General features: G+C 42.5%; 1 protein-coding gene across 1 annotated transcript in view; it reads right to left on the bottom strand.

Annotated features, from left to right (window-relative positions):
- Nucleotides 1-7,417: 7,417 nt before the first annotated feature.
- The window catches only part of LOC146809776 (extracellular calcium-sensing receptor-like), a 28,806-nt gene continuing 25,259 nt past the window's right edge, over nucleotides 7,418-10,964 (bottom strand). Inside the window, exon 4 of the mRNA XM_085614889.1 lies at nucleotides 7,418-8,340. Within this exon, the coding sequence (XP_085471015.1) occupies nucleotides 7,418-8,340 (923 nt within the window). The remainder of the gene's footprint in view (nucleotides 8,341-10,964) is intronic.

Here is a 10,964-nt window from a genome sequence, read left to right as displayed (position 1 = left end):
AAAATTGACATTCCTTTTAATTTATTGGGCATGAATAGCTTTCTAATGCTTGTAGTGGTTCGGATTATATCAACGGACACTTTTAGAGCTAGGGCCTGCAACAAATTTTCTTTTAACATTTTTTAAATATTTCTACAAGTTTTTTAGATGTTTTTAAACATTTTTAGCTAAAGAAAAGTTTTTAACGCTTTATACGTACCAATGTCTAGTTAGAATGTTAGTACGCTTATTGGTTACATATGTCGCCCAGTGGGAAGAGGAGTGGGTGTTATATTCCATATAGGTACCCTATATAGGCACAGGTTACACTGCAACCTTTCACCTATATCCTTCCCTACATTACATACATAACGCTTCATAGGGACTGACCTTTTACCTAGATACAATACTGCATTCAGAATGCGGGGTTTTCCCTGGTTCGAAACTTATACATTATGCATGAGGCTTCTTGGAAGCACAGCAGGACGAACATCTCCTGTATAATATCTATGTTAAAGTTCAAGTCCGACGTCATCCTTTTGGCCGACACAGTAACACAGCAAGGTAGGACCCCTGGGGAAACCTGTGGGTATATATACACAATTTCTTGCTTAGACAGACAGAGGAGACCGTGACTTCCCGGCCAACACACTGACCAGAGACGCTGAGGTTCCTGCATGCAGACACTCCAGCTCGCAGTGGTCTAACATTCCTCGTGGGGTGTCCAACTCGAGACCAGGACGGGGTCCCATGTTCTCTCCTTTCTCAGGTAACGGGTTTGACTATACCTTAGAAGGATTCTTGGCATAACACCTACATCGATGCTAGGTACATTTAGGTGCATCTAGTTAGGGAGGCATCATAGGAGTACGCACTTTCTTATCATGTGTTTTATGTACTGTTATATATTCATGATTACTGCAAAATGGTAGAACTGCACCATCCTTTACTTTTATAGTACTGCTAATCATATATCTCTGCTGCTGTCTAATGGTTGTTACAGCAAATCTATTTTACACTAGAATAACAACTGTTCAATAAATCCTGATTGAAACTCCCAGACTGTTTATTCTGTGTATCTCTGAGACAAACTAAGTGAGCACGGGTGACTGAGCGAAAAGTAGTATATTATTTCCACGATCCTTGGGGATCAGGGTTGTAATGTTCTGAGGTTGCCAGAAACTACTCTCTCCCCGGTAAGAGGAGAGTCTAGTGGCACTGTGAGCTAGCTACAACAAACAGGTTAACTTATCCGGTGGGGGTGCTAGGAACCAGTCTGCCACCAAACCCACAGTTTATGTTATCCGAACACGCAGATCCTGTATAGGATATATAGGAACTAAACAACTGATCTCCGAAGTTTCCCTAGCTGGCCGCCGAGCCCATGGCCAAAAACCCACATGATTCCCCTTTCAAAACCAGGTTGTTTTGTAATAGGTCATTTTGATGTCTCTGTAATAGGTTTTGGCAATTTGTGCCAGCCTGGTGATCCCACAACTTTCCCACACAGACATTTGAGAACATTTACATTTTTACAGCTAAATTTGAGGTTTGCAGGAGATTCTGGGTAGGAAAACATTGTGGGAGCCACGCAAACCATACCTCCCTGGACTTCCCCTTGTGTCTAGTTTTTAAAAATGTGTGGCTTTGGTAAGTTTCCCTAGATGGCCACCGAGCTCAGGGCCATAAACACAGGTGACTCCCCTTGCAAAACCATGTAGTTTTGTGATTTTGATGTCTCTGTAATAGGTTTTGGGTCCTTGCCTGTCGCGGGTACTTGGCCCCCCCACACGAGTGAGGTACCATTTTTATTGGGAGATGTGGGAGAACACTGGGTGGTAAGACATTTATGCCAGCCCAGTGATCCCACAACTTTCCCACACAGAAATTTGAGAAAAACGTGTATTTTTTCCTGCTAAATTTGAGGTTTGCAGGGAATTCTGGTTAGGACAACGTTGGGGGATCCATGCAAGCCATACCTCCCAAGACTAGGTAATTTTGATGTCACCACAATACGTTCTGGGCCCTTGCCTGGCGCGGGTACTTGGCCCATCCACACAAGTGAGGTGCCATTTTTATCAGGAGACCTGAGGTAATGCAGGATGGTAGGTAATTTGTGCCAGCCCGGTGATCCCACAACTTTCCCACACAGACATTTGAGAACATTTTGATTTTTACAGCTAAATTTGTGGTTTGCAGAGGATCCTGGGTAGGAAATCATTGGGGGAGCTACGCAAACCATACCTCCCTGGACTCCCCTGGGTATCTAGTTTTCAGAAATGTCTAGGTTTCCTTAGATGGCCGCTGCACCCGGGACCAAATACCCAGGTGAACCCCTTGAAAAAACAGGTCTTTTGTGATAGATAGGTGGGCACCTAAGTTTTTGGTCCCGGGTTCGCAGACATCTAGGGGAACATCAGACACCCAGACATTTCTGAAAACTAGACACCCATGAGAGTCCAGGGAGGTGTGGCTTGCATTGATATCAAAACGTTTTCCTTCCAAGAATTTGTTGCAAACCTCAAATTTAGCTAAAAATTCACCTTTTCATCTAATATCTGTGAGGGAAAGACTGTTGGTTGCTAAAATATTTAGGGGGGAGCAAAGGCCCTCGCCCAAGGGGCCGCTCCCCCTTCCTGGTGCCTAGTGGGTGGATCCCTGCTTGGGGATCACCCCCTGGGGCAATCTACAAGCAGGGATACACTAGGGATGGGTACCATTGGAAAGGGGGGATTCTATTCTTTCCACTGATACCTCGCCTGACCTTCTACGTGCTGAGGGGCTGAGATAGCTCCCTGAGCACGTAGAAAATGAAACTGAAATGAGCCGATTGGCTCATTTCAATTTTGGGTTCTGTGCAATGACCTCAGTGCGACGTGTGTGCTTATCGTCATTGCACAGAAACCAAACACGCAGCCTTGGGAGCAGGGGAAGCCCTTCCAAAGGCTGTTGGGGGGAAAAGGATTCCCTGTGTCATGTGATCAGATGGCTGGGAGCCATCCGACGCACATGAGCACTGGTGCGTGGGACTGCTCCTGGCCATCTGATGCACCAAAGGGGTTAAAAGAAAATCCCAGAACAGGATTTTCTTTATGAAAATTTCAATAATGCCCCCTTGAAATTGGAATTTTCTCCCATGGGAGGCAGCATTGATCTCTTTTCAATGCCCCTTACTACCAAGTTTTTCCTGACGGTGACAGGAATTGAAAAGAGACTTTATGTATGCCCAGCTGAATAAGGTGGGATAACATACAGCCACTCCAGGGGGGTTTAACCACGGCAGAGACGGAGTATTCTTGTGGCAAGTAGGACATAATGTTGGGGGGAAGCTCTGTTGTGATGGACTTCCCTAGCCACTAACATTTAAATCAGGCACTTTGTTTTTTTGTTCCTTCCTTTGTTTCTTATTTTCTTGCTTTACTTCTTTCTTTCTTTCTTTCTTTCTTTCTTTCTTTCTTTCTTTCTTTCTTTCTTTCTTTCTTTCTTTCTTTCTTTTCTTTCTTTCTTTCTTTCTTTCTTTCTTTCTTTTTTTCTTTCTTTCTCTCTTTCTTTCTTTCCTTCTTTCTTTTTGTCTTTCCTTCTTTCTTGCCTGCTTCCTTTCCATATTTCATTCTTGTTTCTTCCTTTCTTTGTTTCTTTCCTCCTTTTTTAAGGTTGAGCCTAGAGGCAGCGCGCATGCGCTGCTCGGCGAGCCATGCTGTATTGGAGTATGCATTTAAGCCCGGCCCACTCTACGCCCATATTTGTCAATTGCTTGTGTCATTGTCCTTCATAAATGCTTGCTTCTGATTCATAAAAAGGCTTGTTAGTCCCTCCTTAGTACCGCCTTGTCTTCATTTGTAACCTGCCATGGTGACTGGCCCTTTTACTTGTTACACGTACGTGTTATTTAGTAACACGGGAGACCACTTTCTCCTTAAGATGGGTGCCTGCTTTCAATAAACCGGGCGCACGCTTTTAATCACATGGGCGCCTGCTTTCAATAAAAACACAGGTGGCAACTTTCAATGTAACACGGACGTCCCCCTTTCAATAACAACATGGGCGCTCGCTTTTACTTTAACCCAGAAACCCGGTATCATCTCAATCCCCTGCTCACCCCATCGCTGCTTAATCTTGCTCCGTCACCCTCGTGTCTGTTTCTCCCCTCCCACCAAACAGACCTAAAGCCCCAACTTGTTTGTTATATCAGCTTCCGCAGGTGCACCACTCCGATTTTATGGGTATGTTTCCCACTCGTTGGGAATTGGCTGGGGTGTTCACATTTTACCACAAGTCACCGCACCGCCTGCACCCCTATTTTTCTGTGTCTAGAGTGAAGCCATTTATGCTGTGTATTTCTCACTCGCTTCAACCTCAAAGAAGCAGCCTCTTGAAGCCTACACACTTGCGTGTTATCAGATGATAAACCCACAGCCCTAACCCTGGGCTTGCTCCACCCTTCCCACCAATTGAATATGTGTGATTTGTTCACCTTTCTGCAGATGAGATGAGCTCCATTAAAAGGATGTAGTGGTCTGCATAACTCAAGTCACGAGTAGGCCTGGGCGGTGAACTTCGCTCCGTTCGCGGAGTTTGCAGAGTTTTCTGCACTCCGCACTCCGAGGGAGCTCGTGGAGTGCAGAAAACTCAGCTTCGCAATGTGCAGAGAAGTTTTTTCCCTGCTCGCGATCGTGAACAGTAATAAGAATTTCTACTTGAGTGGCAGGAATACCAGCACAAACTGCAGTTCGCACTGCGCAATGCCACTCGCAGAACTTCGTGGAGTTTTCATGTAACTTCGCTGAGTTCTGCGAGGCAAAATTCCACGAATTACGCCCAGGACTGGTCACGAGGGGAGAGAAACTAAAATAATATTTTCAGATATGCTTCTACATTGAATCTTTTCAACAAAATCTTGTTTATACTGAATATTTTGTGATTGGAAAGAGCCCAGAGGTGGGCATGGGTCTGGCCTGCCACCAGCTATCTAGATTCAACTACCATTCTTGTCAACACACCTGATTGAGATGTAGTGGGCCTCCCACTTGTCTAGAACCCGGTGCCACTGCACCTGCCAGATAGAAGGGAATTTTTAAACAGTAGCAGAATGTGGCACAATAAATGTTCTCATTTTGTACATGTACACCTTACAAATAAGCCTGATTTAAAAAAAAACCTTAACATATAGAATAAAAAAGACCATCCATAAGCTCAGGCATTCGGCCCCAAAGAAACGTCCCTTCATCCTACTGAGTAAATATCTTACTATAACAAAGAAATCAACTTTGTTTATTCTATTGTGCACCACATTTCAACACACAGAGAAAACCTTGTTTTGACATACAGAATACACTGCTACAACATGCATACAGCTCCCGTTCTATGCAGAAAGTGCTGTTCTCATTTAATGAAGCTGATTTTTGTTGTCCTTCAGATCACCTTTGCGGGGTAGTCACCCCTCACCAGTGAGTGTGCGATTCTTGGTTAATAATCACCATACTTGTTGGACCCCTGGGGTCCCACCCCATCTAACCATTACCCAGTTGGTTCATTCAGCCCAGGGTAGGACTGGCATCTGGGCAACATGAAGTGGGGATTCTGCTGGGGACCGGCATAGGTGGTGTATATCTGGGACAACCTCTGAGCTTGATACCTAGTTTTCGCTCTTTATATTTTACCAAATGAATTGCTATATACCCGGTACACAATTTAAAACCATTGCAAGACGCTGCTCAGTTATTGGCTCTGGGTTCCTCGGGTTCTTGGTGAACCTACAAATCCTATATATCTCAACAACCAAAAGGGTTCAGCAGATGTAAGGTTGTATTGCTTTCAAACATCTGTCATATTTAGAAGAAGTTACAGGTGAAAACGTTGGCAGAAATGGCTGTTTATTTCAACTCATTTTCAATTTGTCTTAAATTTAACTGTTAGTTTATATATGAAAACCTTGAAAGATCTACACAAGTGACCCCTTGCTGAATTCAGAATTATGTCTACTTTTCAGAAATGTGTATCTGTCCCGGATTCATTATTGCTTTCACGAAAAGTAGGAAAAATAGGCTATGTCCCAGTAAAATGCCAAAACTGTGTAAAAATGTTGGTTTTCTGACATGAGTCTGCGTTTACCTGAAAGCTGGGAAGATGGTGCTTTCAGCACTACAAACCCTTTGTTGATACCATTTGCAAGGAAAAAGCAAGACGCTTTCTTCTGCAGCACCTTTCCCCCATTTTTTTTCAGAAAAGCTCAATTTAGCTGTATTTTGGCTAATTTCTGGGTCTCCTCCAGGGTATTCCACAAACCCTGGGTATCTTTAAAATCCCTATGATGTTGGAAGAAAAGGACACAAAATTGGCGTGGATACCTTATATGGACAAAACGTTACAGAGGCCTCAGCAAGAACTACCCCAAATAGCCGAAAAAAGGCTTAGCAATGGGTGGGGGAAGGTCTAGCAGTGAAGGAGTTAAAAATAAATGTTGCAAGTCTGTCATGTTAACAGAGCCGTCCTTCAAGCTTATAACATATTGATAGTAGCCTCCATGATGGCGATTCCTACCAATGCTAGAAATGCCCACTATGACTGAAGATATTTCTAAATTTGGCTGGCGGGGACTCTGTCAGGGTGACGGAGTAGTTTACTCTGTCGCCCTGATGGTGTGAATTTCGTCCACCAACATTTAAATGAGGCCCAAGGAAGGAAAGAAAGAAAGAAAGAAAGAAAGAAAGAAAGAAAGAAAGAAAGAAAGAAAGGAAGGAAGAAAGAGAGAAAGAAATTAAGAAAGAAAAAAAAACAATGTTACAGTTGCTCCAAATTAAATACGATGTAGGTGGTTTTTCATTTTGGGAAAAGTTTATTAAACAGCTGTTGGCGAAAGGGATTGCAGGATAAATATGTTCTAGAGAATTGTCTGTCTATGAATTCACATCCTAGAATATTGACATTTTCATTTTGTGTACTGTGTGCACAATAAAAAGAGGCTTACTTAATATAGAACAGTTTCAAATGGACACAATCTGGTGTCCTTTGCAATAAAAAAGGACACTCCATAAAGAAATTTTAACAGCAGTGACAGGATACAGTAAGTGATAAAGCTGGAATGCACCCAGTGCTCACATGAAGTTGATGTTGGTGAGAGCTGATACATTCCGTTCATGAGTTGAGCATTATTTATTCATTTGTTTATGCTTATTCTACTGGGTTTGGATTGAGTGTCTCAGACGCAGAAGGATAGTTGCATATGACACCAAGAGATGAAAATGCTTATCATAGGTAACCTGTTGTTCATCCAGTAGGTAGCTTAGCTTATTTTATGAGGAGGTTACATATAACTTGAGGCAAGAATGGAGCCTTATGGACCTCAATGCCAACCTGTATGTGACAGTTTCGTATAATGTTAAGGGTGCATATATTTTGTCAAATATTTTTATATAAATGTATAACCCATATTGACAAGTTATTTAATTTTTTTATATCTTAATGATTTTCTCCCCATTAGAAATTCTTTGGTGTTCATATCAGGTCTCAAAAGTATAATGTAAACCTTTGGGATAAAGATGCAGGCCATCAATCCACAGCTAGATGTCAAAATTGCAAAAATCTCTACAGCCACCAAATATTTTCCAAAAGCACTGAGATATGCCGGGATGAAAGATAGCCACACACTCACAAAGACCAGCATGCTGAAGGTGATGAACTTTGCTTCATTGAAGCTGTCAGGGAGTTTTCTGGATAGAAAGGCAATGATGAAGCTCACCATAGCCAGCAGGCCCATATATCCCAACATACACCAGAAGGCCATAATGGAGCCTTCATTACATTCCAGGATTATTTTTCCGGGAGAGGTATTTACATTCTTTATTGGAAAAGGTGGAGATATAGTAAGCCAAAGAGTGCACCCTGCAGCCTGGATAGAGGTACAGACAGTTATGAGGATTTTTGGAAGGACAGGACCAAACCATCTTTTAAAGTCACTCTTCGGACTCTTGATATGAAAGGCCAAAAGCACCATACAGGTCTTTCCCAGTACACAGGAGATGCAGAGGACAAAGCTAATACCAAAGGCTGCCTGGCGAATCAAGCACTTCACCAAATCTGGCTGACCAAAGAAGAGGAACGATGAGAAGATGCAGAGAGAGAGGGCACAAAGGAGGATAAAGCTAAGTTCTCTACTGTTGGCTTTCACAATCGGGGTGTCCATATGCTTCACAAAGATAAGAAAAATGATGGGAGGAAAAAGCGAAACCAGTGCAGCCAGAATTGCCAATGTCATCCCCAGTGGCTCCAGGAAAGAAAGGAATTCTACTGCTTTTGCGGAACAGAGATTATGTGCCTTGTTGGGCCATTCGTCTTCATGGCACTTGGTGCAGTCTATAGCATCTAAAAGAGTACAACAATGGTTAGCCTGGAAGTTACAGATCAGCGATGTATTTTAGTAAATGGTATGTTTGTGGGTGAAAAGGTCTACAACAGTGGAACTAAAGGTATATCTTTCTGTTTAAGCTATCATAAATTATGTCATACACTCTTAAATCCAAACCTCCTAAAGTGAACTCTATTACAATTTTTGGACTTGTGTCGAAACTCAGAAAATAATACACATTCACAGACTAGGATACACATATCATTGTTTCATTTTTATTGTTGTGGTTAGCAAGTGTAACGGCGGGATCCTGCAATACAATGTATCTCATTATTTAATTATTTCAATCGAGTCAATTTGATTATACAAATAATATAAATAAGTTACTGCTCAATCACAGAGGACACTATTTCAGATTCTTGGGTCTATTTTTGTTGGTATATATTAATTAGGCCTGGGTGGAAATATAATTGAGCTCGCAGAGTTGGCTGGATTTAGGAACTCTGCGCTACTCGTGTAACAAGAGGTTCCTGCTAAATTCTGCCATCCAGCATGTGGTGGAATTATTTTTCAGTTGGCACACACTGGCGAGTGCAACAAGATTTGCTGGCCGCTATGGAGTGCGACCAAGATTTGCTTTCTGCTAGCGCAACTTCTGGTCACCATGGAGTCTGGTGCCATTTTTGTGACGCTTGCTAGTGCCTCCTGCTGCATCTCGAGTAGATTCTCTACTCAAGGAACAGCTAAATCTACTTGAAAAGATGTTTTTCAATTTAATATTCTACTCCAACGGACCATTCGGGTTGTTTTTCAGTCGGAGAAGCATCTTATTTATTTATTTTTCCACAGGAAGGAAGTGCCCCGGAGACTTCAACTTCCGTTTCATGTAGAGCAGGCTCCCCCCAGTGCTTTGTCCAACTACTGGTCACTTTTCATTTGGATTTCTAAGTGGAAGGATCACTATCCGCCTGTAGGCCTAGTACATATCATGTGTACATGAAACAGCTGGATCTTTAGTATATGTTGTTGTAAAACATCATTTAGGGTAGGCATTGGATTAAATGAAAAATGTGGGTGTTTTTTGTATTTCACGTTTTTCCTAGAAAAAGTATACTTTGGTGTGGTAATATTTAATGCCTTGGGAGGATGTGTGGTGCTGTAAATTTTTTATAGCTCATTTAATTGTCATTTTTGGCATTGCTGAATTAATGGTAGTGTTTTATTCAGTGTTACCATGCCTCATTCATCTTGCCAGTGTGTTTGTGTATGCCATAGGCCACCGTTTGCCTTTGTTCTCCATGCCATGTGGCCCGGGCCATTTTGTGTAGTCAGTGTTCATAGGCCAGCATGTGTTCTTTGCTATCCATGCCTCCTTCCTTGTTGATTTATCATGTGTCCAGCGACCATTTAGTGTAGCCGGCCTGTCTGCTTTTGCCATAGACCCCTATGTGTTCTTTGTTGTGGCCATGCCTCCTTGCTTGCTGTAGTTAGTTGTCCATGTGGCGTACAGCAATTTTGTGCAGCCAGACACTTTTTTCCAGTTTTCATAGGCCATTTTCTATGGAGATTGATAGGAGAGGAATGCATCTTGTTTGTTTTTGATAATTGTTTTTAATTTTCCTGATATCATGTATATATGAACAGTTTTTTATGCATTTTTAAAAAAAATTCCCCTGTACCTCCTCAACCCCCCCATGGGTTTCTCATAGTCCCTTAGTCCATCAGCAATTATTTTTTATTTATTTACTTAAATTTTTGTATTTTTAAAATGTTTTACATTTTCATGGAAACTGGCTCCACACCACACATTACCCCTCCAATTCAACCTGCTCCAAGGGATGTGGCACTGGTACCACCACCACCAGCTTCCATATTTGTGAAGTCCCCCATTAACACCTGTGTCTACCACTACCTCAGTCGAAGCATACACTGAAGAGAGGCAATTCTCAACACACCCACCCACCTCCAGCTCTGTAAGCATTAGCAGTGGCACCAGAGGACCACTGAAAACATTTTCCTCCGAGTTTGGGACTTCTTTGCATTTAGCAAAATGATCAATTTGCCACATTTGTTCATTTAGGTAAGCCTGGTTCACACTATGGTACTGGAGGCGAAACAACCCATATGTAAAAACACCACAAATCCGGTGGGAGGCGCACCTTAAAACAATTGCTGCAAGAGGTGGTGGTGATGAGAGAGGGGAATCAGCTCTGATCACAGTAGGAGGTGAAAGTGATGAGGAAGAATAGGGTTACAGATTTACACAAAACAGCCTTGTCCCCAGAAGTGCACCAGTATTATCCGCGTCAGCAACTGCCAAGTGGTACAAGAGTCAGATGGAGACACCATCGCATACAGGGACTGCCCCTAAAAACAGATTGAGTCTACCACCTCTTAGTTCTCTCTGGAATTTGCCTGCATTAGTGGCACCACAAAAGAAAAAAATTCAGGCCACTATTATGGTCATGTTTAAGCAAGGGGAATTCCAAAAAATGCAACCAACAAATGGTAAGTTTGTACAATGGAAGCTGGCTAAAATGTTTGCGCTGGGGCTCCCCCCTTTTTCTTTTGTGGAAGAAGTGGGTTTTTAGAATTTGTGGCAGCCATTTGCCAGAATTGGAAGGCTCCCAGCTAGATCTAT

Source organism: Triturus cristatus, chromosome 7, assembly GCF_964204655.1.
Source record: "Triturus cristatus chromosome 7, aTriCri1.1, whole genome shotgun sequence".
NCBI classification, from domain to species: Eukaryota; Metazoa; Chordata; class Amphibia; order Caudata; family Salamandridae; genus Triturus; species Triturus cristatus.
Note: the sequence above shows the minus strand (reverse complement) of the source record. Positions and strands in the feature narration are given on the sequence as shown.